The sequence below is a fragment of the Pseudorca crassidens genome, chromosome 2, assembly GCF_039906515.1.
Source record: "Pseudorca crassidens isolate mPseCra1 chromosome 2, mPseCra1.hap1, whole genome shotgun sequence".
Classification (NCBI taxonomy): Eukaryota; Metazoa; Chordata; class Mammalia; order Artiodactyla; family Delphinidae; genus Pseudorca; species Pseudorca crassidens.
This window is the reverse complement of record NC_090297.1, coordinates 93,775,640-93,800,213: the sequence shown is the minus strand read 5'-3', so window position 1 is coordinate 93,800,213 and position 24,574 is coordinate 93,775,640. Positions and strand designations below refer to the sequence as shown.

Genomic DNA, 24,574 nt, shown 5'->3' with positions numbered 1-24,574 from the left:
TATTTCACTATCATAAGTAGAAATGGTAGAATCTCCCATAAAACTAATGTTTAAAATGCTGGTACTATTACTATACAAAAATTTAAAATCACTAGATATTAAAGAGTTATTAAGTAGGTTATCCAGGTTAATAAACAGAGATCTACTGTTAAATGGAATCATGTGGTCCTTTTTCCCTAAAATTTCACTCTAAAGTAAATGTAGCATTCATGGATGGTCACCGGCATATAATGATGGAGGCAATGCAAAAAGCAGCAATACAAACTTCAACTTTATATTAGATAAATTGGCTATGGGAATTATAGGGTATTTCTCTGACCAAATGTCCCCTCGGTGCTCAGAACTGCTGTAGTCACAGCTAATAAGGGTGTCACTAGCTGAGCAGGTGATTACTGAAACCATTTTGCAGCAAACATTTACATATCAGGGCTAAGCAGTGATTGTGCTGATGTGGCAGCTGCCCTGATGTAATAGGCCGTAACGACTCTGAGGGAGCAGGTATGGATGCGTGTGTCAAGGAGGGGAGAATGTGAAAGTCATAACACAAATGACTTTATGGATTCCCATTAGACCTCGGGCTAAGGAGCACCTAAACAGGTCTGATACGACAGCATCCTGAAACAGCTTTACAGCCTGTGTCAGGAAACCTTACACTAAAGAGTTTTATGGAAAATACAAAACTGCAGAGAGGAAGTGCTGCTATATTAGGTCACTATCTTTGACTTGGTATATAATATGCATACAAATAGTCTCAAACTATGTATTTAAAGTATAGCTTATTAAACCTGTTATGCCAATCAAATGTATATTAAGGAGTCCAAATTAAGCACTGATAGGTAACATCTCACAAACCTCACACTCTCCCATGGAAAACAATTCTGTCCAATGACAAACCTAAACCCACCAAGACTTCTGAATATCTGTATCACAGTAAGATGTAGCCTTTTAAAACACTGTCCTGTGGAGTTTCACATAAACATGTAAAGTACACATGTTACTGCACTTGAGAAAGCTAAGGGATATCGATTTTACTTTTTTCTCTTTTGGTCTCTAACATCACTTAGCCAGTAAACTGGTAGGAATTGGCTTGTTTAAGGACCTTAGACCATGTCACTGTAAAAGTCAGGCGTGAGAAGTTCTATAATGCACCCTCTCCCACTCAAGATGGGAGAAAGAGGCATGCTAAAGACACCAAGTAAACCCTTCAACACGACCGACAGGAGCAGTGCTGAGCAAGCATTCTCTTGCCAGAGGCTGACACCAGGGAAGCTGCACATTCAAATCACATGTTGAACACATCATACAGGGCCTATGCAAGTACAAACAGCACTGTGAAAAAGGATCTTTGCTATTTTACTTAGATCTGTAAATTATTAAACAATTCCAGAAGAGGCATATTGCTACAAGTGCATGCAAACCAATATATAGAGTTAGAGTGTTCTTAATAATACGAAGATTTGGCCCAGAACTCATCCTCTGCTAAGGAGTTCTGGGCCAAACCTGTCACCTGAACAGCAATTTCACCCCAGACTTGCAATGAGATCTTAAATATGACCTTTTATGAGAGATTATTAAAAATCTTACATAAAGCCAAAAAATGTCCCTGCTCTTTTGCAGATTTATTATAGTTTTCCTAAAGTGTTTGAATAAACTCCTCTTCTGGAAGTCTCTGATTTCTAAAAGGCAACTTCTTTGCAAAGCACATACCTGCTACCCAGAGAGACGGTCCTCTCTTTGAAATATTTAGTCTTTCAGAGCACTTTAGTCATAGTGACACCTAATAGCCAAGCTCTTTTTCTCACTCTCCACAAAATCAGGTTTAGACTATAATTCAAACCAGTCCCCAAAGGCACTTCTGAAAAATGGCAAGCCCTTAGCTTTTAGGTGAAAGCACTGTGTAGTGCTCAAAACTGTTTCCTGTTACAAAACCTTTTCTACAGTGCTAGGTCTAAGATGATCTTATGCTAATTTAACTCACTAGGGACTGTGAACAGATGCTACTTTGATTAATAGTTTTACTATCCTGAAAATGCCAGGCCAGGTTCAAGATAATAAAGTCAGGTAAGGATACTATCAAAATCTGCCATACGATTACATCTGTTACGTGGTGAAAAATGGGACCACAACAGTTCCTGTATCAAATAAAGACCGCCTATAACAAAAAAAAGCAACAACATAAACCAAATGAACACATTGTCTGAATTCTTTCGCACATTGATTTACATCATTTCAATCACCAAACTCTTTACTAATACCTTATGGGTATATTTTCAGCAACATCTCTAGTGAAAATTCAATTTGTCACTCCTATATTACCTTTTCACATCCCATTTACTTTACCACTCAGAAAAAGACTTATATATACTATGAAAACAACAAATTATCTAACTTTGCTTATCAAAAGGAGAGTATTTGAATTTGTATGCTCCATATCATTACTTTTTCAATAAACATGTTTTCCATATTCCAAACTTTTCTATGGAAAACCACAACCCTTGTAAACAAGAGGCTGCATAAGTTGACAAATAAGACTCTTCTGGAAAAGCTTCTCATGAGGTTTTAGCCCCTGTCTCGTCTTCTGCTCCCCTTCTCACTGGTCTCCTAACCATAGCAGTTTCCTGATGAGGAAAACCAGGACATCTACTCTAGCCTTGAACTATGGAACATGGGACTAGCCTTAAGTTAAATATGTATGTGAAGAAACCTTTGTGTTTTTAAAGTTGGTTTACCAATGGGTTTTATCCTTATGATATCACATATAGCCTAATCATATTCCCAATCTCCAATCTGAAATTTAAACTTCAGTGGACTTTTTTTTTTATATAATTTATATTCAGTGCACTTGTCTCAGTGAAACCTTTGGTTTGCAGGAAGGTAAGTTCCAGTGCAAACTGTGCAAACTGTAATTCCAGGTGGTGCAGGCCTCCACTGAGAATGAAGCTAGCCTGTTTAGCACAAATCTGCCACTTGCAGATTCAGCTCATTACCTGAGTTGAGTCTTTACACTTAACACATTTGTATGCATATACAACATGCCCGCACTTAACATGAAATATTCTATTCAAAAAGGTTGTCTCACCATTGCACAGAATGTCTCAGGAGGGTCTCCACAGGTAATGTCCGGAGGATCCAGTTTCACTTTCAGATATTTTGTCATGTCTGTGGATTCCGGCTGACAGGCCATATAATCCCAAACTTTCCCTTCTTCTGTGTAAATCTGAGTCTTACACACATCATAATGTCCCCACACCAAAGGGTAGGGCTGCATCACTGAGGACACTGTAACCCAAAGGGCATGAATTGACAGGAATCTTGACAAATACATCTCTGAATTCTTGGCAATCTTCGTGGTAACAAAAGCCGGGTTTGATTATCTGTGGTCTCTATTTTACATATACATGTATGCCTATAGGTAGGTAGGTTTGTATATTTAACAAAAAACAAACAAAAAAAAGAGGATGAGACTTCAAAGTAGATTCCAAAACTAAAAGTGAAGGATTCGGATATTGCGCGTGTTCAGGTATATTGAGGACTTTGGTGGAAACCTAGCATACTTGTGCATTAGGCATTAGCAACAACTTGCAGCTTTTTCATTGTCTTAGAACATATCTATTAGACTTGGGTCTAGTTTGGTTTTTGTAAAAGATGTCCAGCAGCAGATAATGATCTAGCAAATTGATGGCTCTCCTATTGTACATCCAATAACCCTGGGTGATCCTAGATGCTCACGGCTCATAAGCGTTGCTCAGGCGCACTGAGGTATCAGTATCTGAAGCAAAAGGATGAGTGTCTATAGCTCGGTGTCTGCTTCCCATCAATCATTCTTTTCTTCTGGCGCCAACACCCTTTTAGAAACAATAAAAATAAGAGTTATTGTCCCACAATCAATGCATTACAAAATGTATGCTATGTTGGCATTTGGGAGGTTTGATGCAATATGAAGCAAATTGGTGTAATGTGGACAACCTTTACTTTGCTAGAATGAGCAAACCACAGAAATCATTCACATTGGGGAGAATTTTGAAATGAAGGATTTAACACTTCCGTAACAAAGACAGATGTTTGTGTTCCAGGTGAGTTACAGGTTTTCGCTTCAAAAATTATATTTCCATCTTGACAAAACTGAGAGCAAGCAGCTAGATTAAAACATTTCTCAGATATTGCAGTGCTGGAAAATCTTCCAGGAGTACAATGGGGGAAATGAGCGCTTTTATAACAATGACAAAGAAGTGATAACTACTTCTACGCCTTTTGTCTCTTAGCAAAGAGACCCTAAAAATCTACAAATTCCTTGTACATTTCTTAGCTTTTGTTAACTGGAGTGAAAACCGGCATTGTTGGCAGGAGCCTCTCCCTTTGGATTTGCTCATTATATTGGAAGAATTTAGCATCTTTTGTTTAGTTGCATTTAGTGATAAAGATAACTTGGCTCCCTGAAAAAAAAATTCAAAAATAAAACCAGAGGAGCAAATTTTCCTTTCGTAAGAATTTTCTATTTTCTTATATCTTTTTATAGCTATTACATCTGCATTTGCAGTTACTTTCTGTAACAGAAGAAGAGAATTTGTCCCAAAGGTTAATATTATATGCTGCTTTAAAACTAAAAGCTCTGTAGTAAAACGCACAATTTAAAATGCACATATAAAAAGAGCCGAGGGTGAGTTAACAGGCCATGAAGCAGAATAATATGGCACTAAGAGAAAATAAAAATTACTGTTTAAAAGTACTTCTGGTTAACTGCTAATACAGCCTACATAATTATGAGTATAAATCATTAGTGAGTTTAACTGGCAACTTTTCTCTTTAGAAATCACTGTCTAAATCCAAACAAACTACAATATTTGGAATCCAGGTGTAAGAAAAGCGTATCTGCTTAATTAGTTGGTTTATATTGTCATAGTCCCAATAATTATTTTTTAAATGTAAAATGACAAAAAAGCCTACAGTTTTAGGAAATACCATTATAGACCCTCCAATTCACACTAAGCAGTTTAAATATGGAAGTTCACTATCCTCACAAAATCTTATAAAAGGAATTCACTATATTTAAATAATGTACCATCTTAAAATGAACTAAGCCACAGAGACTATGAAATGCCAACAGATGGCTGAATTGTGTTTCCATAGCAAAGTAATTTATAATAATTGCTTTATGGATACAAGTGCAATTTTCATTATATTCAATTCATAAAATGTTATCATACTGCTGTAATTTGTGATATTTTCTATTAGGAAAAGTGTTGAATATTTGAGTTACTATGAAGCAATAATTAGCAGTTTGTCTAAACATGTATAAACTACAGATTCGAATCTGCCACTTTCTTATAATGTAAAGACTATATAGTGTTGAGTACATTTTGAAATCTAAACCAAAAAAAAAAAAATCACAGAGAAGCATGTGTTGTGGCTACTACAGCCTTCTGCTTTTTTCGGATTCATTAGTAATTTAAGTTGATATTTTCAGAAACAGCAGACTTTTGACAATAATCCGAAAAGTATTAAAATAATATAAATTTACATTTTCTATTATAATAAGAACAAACACTTTTGGGGGGGGATGAAGGGGAGGGGAAAGTTGGCCTTATAACTGAAGCAGTGTAAAATCTACTACACCAGAAATTATTAAATTCTTAGTTTCAAATACATAACAACTTACTTATCAAGAACCATACACTCTTGAAGACCTGGAATGAACTGCTTTGAGTTTGAAATGAGTGAGCACTACAAGCTAATTTTTAATATTATTTTTTAAATATGACCTTAAGTATATATTTGAATTCTCTGAGATTAATCATCACATTTTTTAATCAATAAATACTATCCCCCTAATCTATTTATCCTTGGCTACTGTCTTCATCCACCTTTTGCCTCACTTGAATCACAAAATAAAGGATGACCATATATATGTATGTTAAAAATTTGGAAAAATTTCCCACTAGGGAAATGTGTGGGAACCTGTTACTATTTCCTGACACAACAGCAATCCCAGTGTAACGAATTCTCATTAAAGTACACCAGAATTATAATGATCGTCATTACACAGAATTATGGACTACACCATTGATTGAATTTAGAAAGCTGACAAAGAAAAATGCAAAGGAGTGCAACACATTTGAATATTAGGAGGTTGCAGGGCTGTGCGACAGACATTCTTGACAAGAAGCAGCCAATTATAGCTTAAATTTCTGGCACATAACCAGTTGTGATTAACAGTTTTCCATTACATTACAGACATATTATTAATGTATTAAAAATGTCAGGCTTTGGCAAGCACTAATATGGCATGGCTCAGTCAGTCTGCAGAATTTACATTTAATGAGCTCCCATTGACACAGAAAAAGATATTGACCGCAGCGTATTACAGATCAGGAGGAGAGGGTCACTAAGTTGTTCTTTAACGTAATTATTTGATTTCATTCCAACTTTTATGTTTGTAGCATCACTTAGTGCGGATCCTTCACGTTAGGATCTCCTTACTTTTCAGTGCCACATACATTTCAAAGAAAATCCTCTTAATTTAAAGTTAGAAAGAAATTAAATCTGTGAACTTCCATGACACACAATGGAAAAGAAGCCTCTGTCAAAATCAGGAATTTTCTATTAAAGTATAATTATGGAGTTTTCAAAGAAAATAAAATGATTTTAAAATAGGATATTATTTACCCCTTAACCTCTCTTACCTAATGGCACCAGTTCCCATCTGGCTATGCTTTCAACTAGGTTAAAATCACCAATAGCTTCTTAAAAGCTAGGTCATCACAGCAAATAGCCAGGCAAACCAATTATGAGAAGGACAGTCAATGACATATTCGGGGATTTAATATACTAAACCAATCCCTTCTTGCCCATAACTGAACTAATTGCCAAGTAACGTGGGCTTTGAATTTGTCTCAGGTGTTCGTATCGCGTAAATGTGAGCAGCTTCAGAAGAGCTGTGCGCGGCCTCAGTTCTAGTTCTTTACTTTGCGAACCTTGGGAACTCACTGTAATCAAATAGTGCTATCATCTCTACCGGTGCACTAAAGTTTTGGGGAAGTCCTCTTTGATAGAAATATCCATTAATATGCCATGAGTACTCCATAGACCTCTGACTGGTATATAAATTTGCAAAGCCGCTGTGAAAATACAAAGTTACATCATGCCCTCAAGTTGATAGATGTTACTGATCTGGACTAAAATGGGCTATAAAATGGCTTTGCATACAAGGAACATATCTTTTTCCAGGATTCTGTAGCTAATTCCCTTCCACTTTGGGTTAACTTTGCAGAAGGTATTTCACAGGTCCTTTCTTTCATTAGAAAAGAAGCCTCCTAAACATTACATGGAAGTAACAATGATCAAAACTATAGACAATTACATTCCAAAAACAACTGACAATTTCATCAACAGAGAGGAAAATATTGACAGTAAATCCACTAACTCTAGCTGGCTCTCGGCATTTGTTTTACTGTATAATCTCGCTAGGAGGAGAGGTGGTGATAGTAGGCTATTTATTCCATAAACACTCAGCTCTTCAGGGGCACCTGAAATAGACAGCTATTGACTCATTCCTCATAGACATTAAGAATTTTATAAATATGCATGTTTCTGAATGGGAAGGAACAAAAAGAACATTGACTATAATCATATTCCATTGAGTGAAAAATATAAGGGGATAAAGACATATCCATATTCCATAACCTATCAAAATTAGCAGTTTCCAACACTGTCATAACAAGATTGACTAGATGAGATACTTAACATACATTGAATGCTCTTTGCATTTATTTGTTGTGAAGAAAGCATTTTCTAGTCATCTTAATGGGAGATGGGAGTCATCTTAATTTGCTTCTATCCCTTTAACCGTCTTTCAAGATATAAGGAATTTAACATGTACTGCAATATCATTGGCATATTTTACTCATACTTGATTGGGTATTATGAGCAACCGCCTATCATGAGATTCTTAATAAAACCAAATAACACACCTTAGGATTTGGAAGATCTCTGTTTTCACCAAGAGACTAATGATTAGGGAAATTAGATAGCATATATTTTGCAGGATGTTTGGGGATGGGATAATACATAAAAATATTTCAGAATCAGTTAAGTCTAGAATAAATATGCTATTTCATTAATATAGAACAACAAATCTTTCATTGTCATGTAGAGAAGTTCAGAAATCCAAGGTTTCAAATACACATTTGAGAAAATCTACACCCACCTAAAGTTTTGAAACAAAACTCTGGATTCTGAAGATAAAATTATTTTTAAAAGTATGCTAAGTCTTTTACTGACCTATACACACACATTCATACACACATGTTTTTCTGTTAACATACAATTAATTTTCTGAGTTCTATGACATTTTATTTCTTTCCAAGTGACTTGGTGTTTTTGTAACTCTAAAACTCTCTCTTACAAATCCTTACAACAGTTAGAAAGCATATCAACTAAGCATGCAATAGTTTAATTTTTTTTAACATTACTATTTGATGTTTTTTCAGAATAACAACAGAGGCAAAGACAAGTATATGCACCACTTAAATATACAAAAGGAAACAGCAAAATACATTAGCCTTCTCCTAAAAAAACTAACCTGAATCATTTTAGCACACCTACCCAGTGAAAGCTGAGGAAACAAAAATCTCAATAGGAAAAACAGCCTTATGTGCATATAAGATCAACTGTTTTCTTACAAAATGTTAAGATTACCCTTTTAAAATTTCACAATAGGAAGTATCACCAAATTAATAGCCAACTATATGGAATTTTGAATTCCCTCATGTTGGTCTACAGTGGTGAAATAGATCTTATTTCATGGCACCCAGAAAAGGAAAATAGATCCCTTATATATGATAAGCTAGAACAACCTGCTGTGTGAAATACTTGAGACATTGTTTCTTTGCAAGCTGATCCCCATGCAAAGAACCGAATTTCGTCTTAATGAAAAATTGAAAGTTACTTCTCTTCCAAAAGAATCTTGAACAATTATGGAGCTGATTTTCCTTTGCCAAAGAGAAAAGGGATGGGGAGCATTTAAGGCAGTCCAAGTTACAGTTCAAAATACTTAATTAATGAAACCTGGGGTTGTTAATGCCCCAAGGTTTTTTTTTAGAGATGATCTCAAGGACTAGACAAATAAGAAAAACCTTGCCGCTACTGCGAAAAAGAAAATTTCTAGAAAACTTTTTTCTAACAAGCTGAACCATTAAGTGTATTGAATAAATGATTTTATTAGAAGATTCTTCTGTTTTGTTCCCCAATTCTGTAAGATAAGAAAACTTTTAGTATTTTCAGTCATAAAATAGGGCCTTATTTCTAGAGCAAATCTACTGCCAGATACACCATATGTTTAGTGGAATTTTGAATCTTACTCAGAATTTTCCATTCCAAAGATTGACAAACTGTTATGATAATGAGTGGTTCCATTACCATTCCCTGGGAAGACTGGGGGAGGAAGTGGGAAACAAAAGCCTCTACTCTCTGGAAATCTATACCTGATGCGAGAATGGAAACGCTACCTCCAGCTTTTCCAAATAAAGTTGCTTAAAATCTCCGCTAGAAAATTTCCTCCCCTGCCCTGTAAAATGACAACCTCGTGAGTGGATTTCTGGAAAAGATAAAAAGAAAAAAGAAGTCCGAGCGAGGTTACTAAAATAAACAGCAGAGGGCGCAGTTTCTTTTCTTATCTAAGTTTTCCCGTGTCTGAATCACTTAATTGGTTATTTGGGGCCCAATAATATTCAGTATTATTTGTATTATCTATAGATATCCACAGATCCATACAGGAGAGCAATTCAATGTCTCTAGCCGAATCCATCAACCCCTGAGAAAATATTCCACATGAAATTCCTACACCAAGTCTTTCCCTCTTTCAATTTTCCCTTCTCCCCAGCTGCACAACATGGGATAGTAATGCTTTAATCTCGCACCAATAAAGGAGATTAAAAGAAAGGAACTTCAAAAGCTCAGTGTGGCCACCAGCTCCACAGGGCCGGCAAGAGGACAAGTTTTTTCCCCAAGCAAGGACAACTGGCAAAGCAAGAGAGAAGAAAAAGAAAAAAGAACCCTCCGATGCGTTGTGTGCGGTCAGGTGTCGGGGGTGGGGAGGAGGAGAGCGAGCTGTGTGTCTGTGAGTCCAGGCACTGAGTACAACACACACACACGTAACCTGCCCGGGGCGCACACCAGGAAGACTCGTGTATGGGTGTGAGAGTGTGCGGGGTGTGTGTGCGCGCGCGCTGCCTCCACATGGCGCTTCACAAAGTTCCTCGCCCACCCGGAGCCTTCCCTCCCGCCCGTGGATTGCGCGGCGGGCCGGGGGGGCGGGGAGAGGTTCGGGGGGAGGGAGGGAGGAAAGCGGCAGGGAGAGGGGCAAAGGCGGAACGCGCGGGTCGCGGCGGGTGGGGAAGCCGGCGGCACTCACCGTGAGGCCCGTTCGCTAGGCGTCCGGCGGGAACCCAGCCGACGGCGCGGGGCGGCGGCCGGGCCCAGCCTGGTGCGCCTCGGGCGGCGGCCTCGGCAGCGGAGCCCCGGGCGGCGCTGGGCGGGCGGCGGCTGTTACGCCGAGCCTCTTCAGAGCGGGCGGAGCGGGAGAGCTAGGCGTGTGGACCCAAGCGCCACGGCCCCGCCGCCGCACCCCCGGGGTCCAGGTTGCGCCTGGCCGGCGGCGGCAGAGGACCTAGCGGACCCGAAGCCCCGCGCCCGGCCGCCACTACCCGCCGCTTAATTACCTTCGCCCCCGGCCCCGGGGAGTGGTGGGAGCCTCCTGCGCGTAGCCCCCTCTCGGAGCCCTAGCCGAGAGGGGGAATTCCTTCCCGTTGACGTCCTCTTCCGAAATGCAAAAGATCAGTGACTTTGACAGGTAGATGAGGGGGAGGGTATAGGGGCGGGCGGAGAGGAAGAGAAGATGAGAAAGGTGCCTCTCCCTCCAAAAATATAGTGATATTAATAATGAAATCGCAGCCTTCGGGAGGTCTTGCCAGCCCAGTCCTCTGCTTGCCGGCTCTCCTCCGCGCCTCCTCGCGCCACTGCCTCTGCCACTTCTCGCCTTAAACTTTTACTGAGGGATTTTTTTTTTCTATTTTTTCTCTATCCTTTTTTTTTTTTTTTTTAATTTTTTCAGCTGCAGGACGATTTCCTGATTCCCGGGGATCAGAACCAGCGGCCCGGTGGTTCTACCCCGCTTGGCACAGGTTTCATTTTATTTCAGACGAAGACGTTGAGCTTAGTCAGAAGGGACATAAATCAGGACAATTAGCATTGGCGCCAAGAAGATCTTCTAGTACCAATTTCGTCCGGGCTTCCTTCGCGCATTCCTCCACTCAAGTCAGAAATGTCACTGCACATAGCGTTGATGGTTGCGAGACGCGACGCACCCAAAGTCCATTTGATGAAATATACATGGCCCACGATGCTTCTGGATTGCCGTTCACTGGCTTCCCGACCCCGCCCGCGGCTCCTGGCCGGACCCGGCTCCGAGCCGGCAGCGAGCTCTCTGCAAACTTAGGCGCGAGTACGAATCACAAGAGTGAGCGCAAGGGAGGGCCTGAGAAGAGAAAGAAGCAAGCCGGGGGAAGCTGCAGCCCTTGGAGGGGTGGCATGTACGTTTCACTTAAAACCAGATCTTCTGCAACTGCCAGCAAGTGGAAGGATTGCAAACCTTATACTACCTCGAGACCTGGGCGCTCCGAGCGGTCCTAACTCCGTCCCGCTCGCTGTTGCGGCTGCTGCTCTAGCCGCCGCTGCCGCCGCTCCAGGACCTCGGGGTACCGAGGCTCAGTGACTCCCCTTCACCTCCGCCACATCTAACTTGCCCACACGAGCGCGATTTCTACCAACTCTTCACGTACCTTCCACTCATAACCTCGCCCGTCCCATCCCTCACTCCTGGCTCTCCTCTCGAAAACTGCCCCTAAGCACACCCCTCGCTCCTAGCTGTGATGGCAACGGTGTTTTTCAACCAACAATTCCCCTGCCCAGCCAGCGGCCCCTACAGCGCAAGCCTCAAACCTCCTTATTTAGAAATTCATTCTTCTTCGGAAAGTTGAAGAGAGAGCTGTGTTTTTTCTGGCCTCCTCGCCATTCTGAAGAGAAAGACAAATACCCCCTGCCCCAAGACTTCCTTCCCCAGCAGTGGGGCTCAAACTTACCCGGGATCACTCTCAGCTACACACTAACGTCAAGGAAAAAAAAAAAAAAATCCAGACTGATTTACATAGGGAGAGACTTTAATTAAAAAGAAAGACTATTGCAATAGGGAGAAAACTCTGATCTCACAAATCTGCAAGCATCTCAAAATCAAACAGAAACCGGGCTCTTGTATGGTTAGGGGCATAAGCAGTAGGGAAAGTTGGTCAGATGAGAGGGAGTAAACCACGGTGTGACCAGCTGGTTTCAGAAGAAATGTGTCTCTGTGGCCCACCAATTTGGGGGATAAACTGAAAAGAAAGCATGTTCTGTGTTTTAGAATTTGCTTGGATTTGGGGGCAAGTTCAGGGTCCTGTGTGGAGGAGAGAAGTCGAACTCCAGTTTGTTAAAGACAAAGCAGAGGGTAAGAAATGGGCAATTGGGGACACTTGGTCACTCACTGCATGCCTCACAATGGAAGCACTGAGCTAAGAGCAGAGGGGTCATTTTTTTGCCATGACTGGGGGTGGGGGGGTGGGGGCGCGGGGTGGTGGCAGAAGGTGCATAGGGAAGAAGCTTGTTGAACTGAGCCTGTAACCAGATCCTTCTTGTACCTAAGCAGCCAGGAAGGAGACAGGGATTCCAGGCACCCTAGACCCTCCAACCTCTGAGAGGCCATGATGAAGCCTTTCTCCCTTGACTCCCTCCACTGCAGGAATCTGTGATTTCCTTGCTTTCCTCCTCTCCACCTCTACATTCAAGCACTGTTATTGAAGAAAGGAGTTACCTGCAGGGATAAACTCCTCAAAGGCATTCTTAGACAGTGGCCATTCCTGGCTCTTCGTCCACTCTCTGCCCATGCTCCTCCAGGGTCAAAATATACTGATTACAGGGAGAGGCCACTCACCACCTAACCCTCCCTCATAGGCTACCAGAGCCTAGTCCCTTCTGAGAAGCCAGTACAACCTGAGAAACAACACCCAAGCAGCCCCCTCACTTCTCAATGGCATCCTGGCCTGAACACTGAGATACAGACAGCTCTCATCCTTACCTCTTCCTCCTGCCCTTTTCTCTCAAGCCAGGAAAACTCCTTTTGAGTTCCCATTCTCAGATTTGTCTGATCTTTTCAGGTGTTTCTCCAGTAAAAAGTAAAGGAAAGAAACCTGTGCAGAGATTAGGAGTCTAGGATATACCAGGATCTTTGTGATATTGGCTCCCAACCTGGAGAAATTTCCCTTTCAGCTGTCAAAGTCTCAGACCTAACCTCCTTCCCCCTCTTCCTATACTATAACTTCCCTCATTCCCAGGTTCCCTTTGACTAGGAAGCAGACATCAGGCCGAAATAAGTCCAATATGTGAACGGGACCCTCTCCAGGTAAGTAACTTCTCCCACTCCAAGAGTGATAGTCTTCCAGAGGTGAATTTTTCTCTCAAACATCTGCTCTGATCTCTTCATACTTAGTAAATCACCAACCAAAGAAGTGGATCTAAACTCTGAGCAGGAAATCTGTATCCCTGAGGAGACTTTTCAATATTAAAACCCCTTCTCCTCCAGATCATGATCCCTCCTCTAGTGGGGATGGGTGGGAAGGACTTTTTCTCCAAAAAACCTCTTTGGGTGGATTTGATATACTTCATCAAACTGAACACCTATGAATTTACATATTAAACCAGCTTTCCTGAACATATCTTTGCACATTTGTTTACATAATACACAACAATCATAAATTTACTTTAGATATTTTCTTGGCATCTTTTCTATCATCCTTTACTTTCTCCACCTATGTGTATGTGTGTGTGTGTGTGTGTGTGTGTGTGTATGTGTACATATATATATATACATATATATATAGATACATATATATATATTTAACTTCCTTTGGAAAGAATGATTTTTCTGTTTTTATTTAAACTTTCAACTCTACTTTCTTCTCTCTCCTTTTAGAGGAGAATTATTTAATCTTTCAGTTCTCTGACTTCAGATCTCTGGCTGGTTTCTTTGCATTCCTCATTCTTCTTCAACTTAGATTTTCATCTATTTGTAATTCTGTTAGGTCTCTAACTCTTGTTCATTTTTCTAGGTTATTAGCTGCTTAAAAACCTTCTTTGTAGAGATTTGGCAGGGTTGTTTAAATACCTGTAACATCAATATGATGAACTGGTAGTAGTAGCATATTTGCAATGTATCTGGTCCAAAAAGATATGTGTCTTTTTATAAATACTGCAAAGTACCTGACATAAAGTAGGTACAAAAGAAATGTTTCTTGCAGGTGCAAATAATTTTTGCCCATTCCCAGGACTCAGTAATAGCCTTCTTGGTAACAGGAACTAATTCCCACTATATTAAACTAAGACTTAGATGTCTGAAATATCCAAATCAGGTACAAGTCCTATTTGATCAGTTGTATACTATGTGATAGATGCTTCTTATAACTGCTGCTTGTGTCCCAGTAGAAACATCCTTCCTAGTAGTTGTAAAACCTTTAGCTCTTTCTTGCCTCCACTCTGTGCTCAGGGACATGTTTTATTACAGAGTCATTAGCAGTGTAGTTTTGACAGGTTTTGAAGTTCCTTACCTAACAGGATTTTTTAATCCTTAAATATTTTGACATTTAAACTTCTCACAAGTCCTAAGCATCTGGACTGGGCTCTATCACTGACTATACTGGCATTTTCCTGCTGTTGCAGGTGTACCAAGTACACTTATCTTGAAACTTTAAATTTACAAGCCCAAATTATCCAAATATCAAGATGCCCAACATAAGTATATCAACAACCTCATTTAATTCTTCTGAGGACTGATAGCAGACCAAAGAACATATTGTTTAATATAAGAAAATACACACAGTGACTGTGTTACTGATTCTAGAACATGAAGAATAGCAGATTGTATAAGCCAATGATAGTTAATGACTGATGCAAGGAACATGACCTTTAGCACCCATGTGCTTACTAATATATGGCACTGTGTAAAATAGTTTGGAAATAATAAAATTAGAAGCTTTGGTTAAAATAACATGAAAAAATTAACAAAATCTGGGTTTTGGTGTTTTCTTCAGGAGAAAGTATGCCAACCTAAAAGATGAACTTTTTTAGTCATAGTCAAATATGTATTTCATGTGTCTTTTCTATTCCAACTTTATGAATCATGAATAGTTTTCTTAATTGTGTTTAACCTATCTCACCCATAAGAAGTCAACAGAAATCCCTTCTTAATTTTTATGCTTTCAGAGCACTGGGACACTAGATGCTTTTATCCAACCAGTAAAATCTGTCAAAATCATGACACCCTGAGCCTTTTTTAACCTATTTTGGTTTTTTTGAGACTTGCAACACATAGTCAATATCTGTTTAACAGTTTACCTTTTTTCCAAGGCTACAAAAAGAGGCATCTGAGCAATGAGTTTGGATAATGCTATGGTCTGAACAAACTCAGTAAGCCTCTATAAACTTGTATTTTTTTGTGCTTAGTTTGTCTAAGATCATCAACATTTCTTGAGAAAAGGAGATCTCCCAATTAATCCAGTGTGTTGGCTGGAAACGTTCAGTCTCAGAAGTTAACAGCTGTGTCAATTTCCTCAAATGTAATTTTCATGTTTTCAGTTATTCTCCAACAACAAAATCAGCAGCCTTTCCAGATTGAGAAAAAAAATATGTGAAGGAAGACTGAGTAATAACCCTTGCCTAATTTGGAGATCTTTCCATGAATTCTGTCCCAATGGTTCTTCCCTTAAATTCAATAAACGTTAATGGAACCCACACCACCTGTCAGGGGCTAGAGGCAATGCAAAACTCTCAAGGCAGAGTATATACCATCATGTGGGAAAAGAGAGTTAGACTAACTGTAATGTGCATCTTTAATTTTACACTAGAGATTGATTAAGAGAAAGGGAGTAGTAATGGTGAAGTCTGGACACTCCTTTTATACTCAAGATGGGGCAAAGATGCAGACAATTAAGATGATGGTACAGGACTTCCAAGATCTCTATCAGGCCGTTGGCCCAAACTACAATAGAGTCCAGCCTCTGTGGTTTAGCAGCTTCTGCAAGAGGTTCTTACACTGTCTTATAAACGTGGGGTGGAATGCCATAAGGGCTGAACTAAAATTCGGTGGACCACTGCAGTGAGAATAACCATGATGAAACATAGTCCAAGAATAGAAAAACAGCAGACACAGAAGAGAAATCTAAGATCACAGGGTGTCACTGATTTGAGCTGTATTCTACTCAGATGTTTCTCCCTGCTTTTCTTGACTTCTGCTTCTGAGTTTGGTTTTACTGTTCTGAAATGACTGCCTTGACTGCTGTTTATATCAGCTCAGTGGCTTCCATCCTTTAGCTTCTATGCTGAGTGGAGACAGTGGAGATAAGCTGGGTTGGCTTCTAGTAAGTAAGATGGGTTTGTGCCAGGTGGCCTTTGCTTCCCAGTGGGCTGCCATCTCCTCTGGCAAGAAGGCTGCCTCTCCTATGGTAAATGACTAATTCTCTTAAATCCTGCCTCAATGTGTAATGGAGAAGAATGAAATCAGAGGCCTTATGAATTCTCTTCTTACTTCAGTAAGCCAGGAAGAAACTCAATTGTCTGTCCTCCAAACTTTGAAATCCCATAGAAAATAACACAATTGTAAGATTCCTATGATATCATAGAAATTATTTCTTGTTCCCCTCTCCCTTCCTTTTTCCTTATTCTCAAACATGAATTAAACACCTCCTACGTGCTAGGGACTACATTAGAAATAACAAGATGAATAGCAGTCCCTTCCCATAGTTTACAGGCTGTTAGAGAAGACAGACTTGTAAACAACCAATGCAATGCTGCCGTAGGAGCTGAGATTGAAACCGACGGGGAGCAGGTGAACCCCAAAGAGAGAATGTCTGATTCTCCTTGGTGAATCCTGGGAAAAGCTGATGAAGTGGTACATGACCTACATCTCAAAAGATGAGTAGGTGTTCATCTGGCAGACAAAGGAGCAAAAGGCCTCTGACCAGGAAGCAGGGGGAACAAAATCAGGAGGCCAAATACAATAGGGCATATTTTGGCACTTTTAAGTAGTTTGGTATGAGTGCAGCTCACAGCCACATATGGATGGCCTTTGTGGTGAGTGCTTATGAGCTTCTGACATGGAAAATCTGTAATAAAAATTGAGAGCAATAGAAGAGGAAATCAAGAGAAAGGAACTATCCTATGCTATTTAGGTTGAGACATATGAACACGCTAAAAATTTACTATTATTGACCTACAAAACTGGAAACTTTGTGTCTCAAGCTAATAGGATCAGATACTGCCCATTCAGTTCTAAGTACTCTGTGTTAAGAGAAGAGTAATCTAAAACAGCAATAATTTTAAAAACTTCTATACTTGCTTTTGAATACATTATATGCCTTATTTCGGCAGGAGATATACCTTCCTAATGAGCTTTTGTGCTTAGATTGGTATTAAAATTAGTTGGATTTGCCTGAGTAAGCACGGACAGCAGGAGAATGTGTATGCAGAGCCGACTGGTGACCTGGAAACCCAAGGTTCAAACATTTAGCCAGGGATAAGCCACACATGAATAATAGAGTTGAGTAATTAGTAATTATAGACACCAATTAAGCATTTGATAAAAGAACCAGTCCCCAGTCATTCCACCCTGGTTTGCATTTTTGCTATCCAAAAAAGCAAAAATAGTGTGCTTCAAACTTTTGTTGGAGAATAACTATTTGTCAAAAAGAACTGGGGAACAAGATAAAACAGGACAGAAAAAGATGCAAAACTTCAAGAAATTTAGAAATCATTATGCCTAATGGAAGGAAACAGCAACAAACTGATATTTACAGTAACCAGTACTTCTCTAAGTCAAAGCAGAATTCAGATTTTTTTTCTTTTTTAATGATGATGGAACAGTTAATCAAGCTTTTTAAGGGTTTATGACCAAAAAGGCAAGAGACGTATTAGTGATAAGGAAAAAAATGAATAATCTGATTTTGTTTGTTACATGCCCTCTCCACATATTCCCAAATGCCTCTGCATTTATAAACCCTAGTTTTCTTGATATCTATGTAAAATGAGACTTCGGAAACTACCTCTCTCCTCAGCTATTTTCTGAAGGCTGAGTTTGCAATAAAGGAAGAGAGCTAGCCTGTCAGTTACCGTATATCATGGTATATATATTACTGTTAAGATGTTGCAATTGTCCTCATATTAAGACCTGATTGATAATCAAGGAGATCTGAATGCTCATAGCTCTTTTAAGCACGGAGAAGCAGAACCTCAGACTTTCAGCAATTGAAAATCTGAGACTGATCTAAATGTGGTTTATTTATAACCATTATATGTTTGGATCCTTCAAATAAATGTTTTCAGAAAATCCAATGAGCTAAGTAGCACTGGACTAGGAGCCAAGAGACTAAGACCTTGTTAAGACACTTCCCCACTGTGTGAATTTGAAAAAGTCATCTGCTTCTCTGGGCCTTAACTACCTAATTTGTAAAATAAGGAAGTTGAGTTAGATGAATCTAAATTCTCAAAATGGGAATCCTACCTCAAAATGTCTTTGGGGGCTTGCTAAAAACAGGTTCCTGAATCAGCATCTCTACAGGTGATTCTTATTTAAGCACCTTAAATTTTGAGGTTTCTTCTAGCTTTTGTATTTTGAGTCTTGCTTTGAGGTTGGGATTGATTTAAATGAAAGCTGAGACAAAAATAAATATACTCTTCACATTCTTGGATAATAGAACAGGATCTCTGATTTCTAAAAGTTGCATATAAATTTCTATATATTAGAATTAAGAGGGATATATGTTTGATTCCCTGAAAGATCAGATAGAATGAAGGCCAGGGACCTTGAAATCATATTTTTAAGAAAGGAAGAACTCAAGCATTTGCCACATGATAGAGTTAATTTGTAACTGTGTTCACTAAGGCCCAATTTCTGGAACATATGTCTTAGCCATAAGCTATCATAAATCTCTCCTAGAAGTGAATTATTCGACTTGTAAACACCATTTCTCTGAGACCTTCTGTAAGATCCAGTCATGAGGTGTTAAAAGCTTTTGAACATTATATTCTGGTTGGGTTTTTTCAAAGTCAGTCAGTGACTATTGGACTTTCTTTACCAGCACTAGCTCACATCCTATGCAAAATGCCCTTGTGAACTATTATAATCAGACTTTCATAAAGGTCAAAACTTGCAAAACATTTTAGATTGAAAACTTATTAGCAAACTGTATGTAAGCATGTGTACATATTATATATATGCATGCATTTTCTGTGTATTCAAGTTAAAGTCATTATGAAATGTAGTATGATATACTGGCAAATCCTCAAAGATCAGAATTCAAGTCGTTTAATACATTGTTTGACCCTAATGGGCTTAATGGGCTTAATCTTTCTGAGCCTCTCTTTCCTCAGCTGTAAAAATGGGAATAATAGAAATAATGCTGAGTATCTTATAGGATTGCTGTGAAGAATAAATGTGATATTTGGTTAAGAAAAAAACACCTTGCAAATATTATTTACTTCCCATATTATAGTAGTGACCCTTCCATTGTTAGTATGTCAGCATAAATGCTTATATTTATTTATTAATAAATAAGCATTTTGGGAACCATTTATAATACGTTTAATACTCTGCCAAATACTCTGGAATATATAGAAGTATAAGCTATAATTCCTATGTTTAAGACAACTTTTTTTTTTTTTTTTTTTTTGGCGGTACGCGGGCCTCTCACTGCTGTGGCCTCTCCCGCTGCAGAGCACAGGCTCCGGATAAGCAGGCTCAGTGTCCATGGCTCACGGGCCCAGCGGCTCCGCGAAATGTGGGATCTTCCCGGACCAGGGCACGAACCCATGTGCCCTGCATCGGCAGGCGGACTCTCAACCACTGTGCCACCAGGGAAGCCCGCTTAAGACAACTTTTAATGATTTTATAACAATATCACAGAGTGTATGGTTAAAAACTGAAATACTAATTTTTAAAACTGACTGAAAAATGAATACAATTGGTCTTAAAGATCAGGGAGTGTTCCACTGAAGGAGGTGGGAGGAGGAAGACCATTTAGGGTTTGGGTAGATAAGTGATGGAGGGAGTTTCAGCATTAGACTGAGCTAGAGCGAAGGCAGGGAAGCCCAGAAGTCAACTCAGTTTTAGGAGATGGTGGGAAGCAGAGCCATTCAAGTTAAGGTATCATGCTTGAAAATTTTGGGCATACGTCTGGAAAATTAGATCAATGGAAAATAAGGCCAGTGCTCCTTGAATTTCCCAGTGAAGAATATGAAATTTACCCAAGAGATAATATGGAGCAATAAGAGTTCTGAGCACAGGAAATCCATGAATAGTGTGGTATTTTTTAACTTAATTTTTCTGGAAATTATGTTCATAATGAATCCAAGTTCAGAGATAGTAGAAGCAGGGAGAGCAAACGGGAGGCTACTGTATGAAGCCAGGTAGACAATGATTTATACTAAAATGGTAGTTGTTGAACTAAAAAAGAAAAAAAATAGATATGTGAGGAAATGGTGAGATTTCTGACAGAATTTATTTATACAAACATAATTTTAAGCTAAACAATTCTTTTAAATTAGATAAGAATAAGAAGTCCTATAAAACCTTTACAATTTCAGTTTTCTTTAAGTGTTCTTTACATGCACATACCTTTTCTTCATTCAACAAAGTATTTATTGAGTGCATAATATGGGCATTGTTCTAGGAGCTTGGGATTCAGTGGTGAACAAAGTTCACTATGAGTTCAAACAAAGATTGAACTCATGAATTTTACATTCTAGATGGAGGACAAAGGATATAAACAATAAACATAATTAATAAGTAAATTATCCACTATGTTTGAAAGAGGATAACATATGGAAACAAGAAAAAAGTATAACAGGATAGTAGGGATTAAGGGTGATAGGCTGAGGACAAGTTGCAGTGCAAAATAGAGTGGTCAGCATAGACCTCACAGAGAAGGTGACATTGAGCAGAGAGTTAAGGAGGAAAGAGAGCTGGTCCCACAGATATTTAGGGGAAGAATGTTCCAGAAAGAACAAACAACTAGTACAAAGTCCCTTAGCCTCCCTGGCATGTTGGAAGAGGCCAGCATGGCTAGAGATTTAAGATATTGTTTTTAAAGTCTGATGGAAACTTATAGCAAATCACATTAATTCATATTTATGCAACTCTTTGAGGCTTAACCATATTTGTACTGTTTAAGTCTTTTGGGGAAAATATTATGTATTTTTGGATATGGAGAACAGTCCTCTTCACACTTGATGTCAGCCAGTATTATTATTTTTTATTAATATCATTGATTTTTGTATGGAGATTTCATTTCTATATCTTTATGGGAAGTTTTTTTTGAACTCCTTTGCCTGTTTTTTAGTTTATGCTGCCACTATATTTCAGAAAGCGTTTCAGGCACTTACAAGAATACATAAAATATGACCCCGAAAAGGGAGCAAAAACAAAGTGCAGTGAGCCATAAGGCTTAACATGCACATCATAATATCCACGTACCACAAATTTTTCCCAAAGCTTACTAGTTTACAGTAAAAAAAGAAAAAAAATCTTAGAGTTGATTTGATAGTATCTATTAGATTTAAAAAAAAAACAAAACTAGGATATAGGAAAAGTATCACTGTTCTTTGTAATAAGACCAGCCTGGATTTTTCCTGAGGGTCCTCAAAAAAGAATATGATGTGATGAAATAACATTTTTTACAACATCATTGCCAAAGGTATGAATAGTGAGGAAACAATGTTTCATGGGAAAGGCAGTTTAATTCAAGACTTCAATTGATTATCTTGAGCACCTCTGGGAAAGGCATGGGATACACATGAAATAGTATTTGTTTTAGCAAAAAGGAATTTCATTTTCTCACTTAGGATGTCACATAACCACATATTTGCAAACTCTACAAATTACATCTTTGTTCCTTGTTCAGCACTGAATTCAAACTAGGGAAACTTGGATGGGATTCTCATTTTTGTTGCACATCTTTATAAAAATGCTAAAGAATAAGAGACTGGAACACTTTGTCTGGTGCTGGCAAGCTTCTGAACCTGAGGACCACAGAGCCTAGAAGCCACAATATCACAACCAATGTCAGAGTGGAAGGCTTAATTGTCCCGTAGTCCAGTTTTGCCAAACTTGTTAAATTTAGGGTTGTGGGAAACACTAAATATCATTTGTATATGCGTCCAGGAAGGAACAACTTCTGAATAACCAGCAAATAATATCGGTAGCTGTAGAGCTGCTGCAAAGCAACATTATGATAAAAATCACAAATTAAAATACGCTACCTAGTGATAATGCTCTTAAAAGTTGTTTTGAAATAGTGGAAAATTTTTTCAATGGTATTATAGTATGCATTTGATGTGGTGCCCATTACATATCATGATTTATAATGCTTGCCTCACTCTCATCTCTTAATTATATGTCATGTATTAGTTATATGAAAATCAGTGAAAATCTCTACTCACTGACCACTGCTCACTGAGGACACCGATAATCACTTCAGTATGTAAGGTAATACTGAAAGAAGAAATGGGAAATTCTGATGAACCTACTTTCAAGTGGGGAAATGACAATACACAGTAAGTAGTGAACCACATCTGTGAGTCCTGAGGTCAGGAAGAGTTATTTCAGATGGCTCCCTGGCTGATCTTCACACATATGTGTTATTTGGAAAAATGCATAGCATTTGGAGACCTTTACACCTTTGACAACTAACCATGAGTTACGATTTGTGGTACCACTGCAAACCAGTAAAGGGCAGCAACTGTCAACAGTTTTGTAACATCATAAAGCCTAACTGTTATTTCAATTTGTAAATAAAAATGTTGACTTCGTTACACGTAAAGGTCTTTGATGCAAATTAATTATATTATGCAGTAGTTCTGATAGGCTAGCTTTAAACAATATAATCTTAACACAGAAACAAACTTTATAATTAACTTGACCATTTGTCATTTCAGAATCAATTGGTTCTTACAGAACTTAGAAAGAAGCAGAGATTAAAGATTTTTCTGCAGCTATTCTGGGAACACGTAAATGAAGTATTTTCTCACCTTCAACTCTGCCATCCAAAAATATACTATGGAACAGCATAAACATCCAAAGATTTTGTTGATTTGAAATCGAAAATAGAAGAGGAATCACATTCAATGGCACCTCGACTGATATAGTTCTAAATTCAATAAATTCTTTTTCAGATATCAGTTCAGGACCTGAACTAACATTCTTTTGCCCTAGATTAATAATGTGTACAAAAGTGAAAAATAAATCCTTGCAACAAATTTTACACTTTGCCAGAGCTTTCTGATTCAATTAACTTGTTACCACAATATGTTAAAAGGCGGAGGGAGGGGAAGTGTTTATCCTAAGTGATTAAGATGAGTTAGGAGAGGGAAAGGAGGAGCCCTCCCATACTTAGAGCCACATCTCATTTTAATTTTCTTTCACTGGTTATAATCATGATGCGAAGATTTTTAGTGGCCTTAAAATATTCCAGGATAGCCATTAGTGAATATGTTTAGATTTGGGGATTTCCTATAGGGGACGTCATAGTCTTTGGAGACAGATGTGATGTGAGCTCCAACTCTTCTGCTTATGACCTGTGTGATCTTGACAAGTGACTTCATCTTATTTTTTATGGATATAATGGAGCTAATACACGACTCATACGGTTACTAAAAGGATTAAGTTAAATGTCCTGTGCTGATAACAGTGTTTTTTAACATAAATATATGAGGCAAATCAATTAGATAATATATAACGTTTGTTGCTTTGGATTGTTTAAAGACATATGGAACATTTGTAAATGTAATATTTACACTCATAATGGATCATTTGTAAAGTGTAATAAGACACTATGTAAGCCTTCAATATTTACTGATGCAAAATCACTATTATATTTACTTGTATATTATCATATCAAAATAAAAATTTGTGATGAGTACTTGTTTTCTTCTTAAAAAGCATTAGTGATAATTTAAAAAAATAAATGACAATCTTACTTATTGGAAAATCTTTGTTGATCTTTACAACTTAGTGGTTTTAACAGATTCTAGAGAAATGAAGCAAGAGGCTGATGCCAGTTTATTTGCAAGGACCCACCAGGGTCATCTCTTTGTTCTAGGTCTGACTGGTTTGATCACATTTCTCTTTCAGTGTACACATCTGGATCATGTCCTGCTCAGGAATAAATTAGTATGTCCTATAACATTTGTGAAATTTTTACAACTTGAAATAGCATCTGACAGAGTAATTTTCAAATTGCCCAATTAAGATCCACATCATGGATAGCAGCTCAAGCTTCTATAGTAGCTGTCCCCATTACTTGTCTTCCTTTCTATCCTAGTAATAGAATTTTAGCTAAAGGCATTTCCTAGCCTCTGTTAAATGTTATGTAAAACTTCCAGGAAATATCCTTAAAGGGAAGGAGTCTCGGTCCTACTTTCCCCTTTTCTCCTTCCTTTTGGAATG

General features: G+C 38.5%; 1 protein-coding gene across 8 annotated transcripts in view; it reads right to left on the bottom strand.

Moving 5' to 3' along the window:
- Window positions 1-10,850, bottom strand: part of NTNG1 (netrin G1) — a 336,631-nt gene extending 325,781 nt beyond the window's left edge. For 7 of the 8 annotated variants that reach the window (XM_067727086.1, XM_067727083.1, XM_067727081.1 and 4 more), the window contains exons 1-2: window positions 10,716-10,850; window positions 3,080-3,845 (exon numbers count right to left, since the gene is read on the bottom strand). In XM_067727086.1, coding sequence (XP_067583187.1) covers window positions 3,080-3,325 — 246 coding nt within the window. In that variant the 5' untranslated portion in view covers window positions 3,326-3,845; window positions 10,716-10,850. Of the gene's footprint in view, window positions 1-3,079; window positions 3,846-10,408; window positions 10,527-10,715 lie in introns of those variants that run through there. The other variant, XM_067727080.1, reaches the window with a different exon arrangement.
- Between the last annotated feature and the right edge of the window lie 13,724 nt (window positions 10,851-24,574).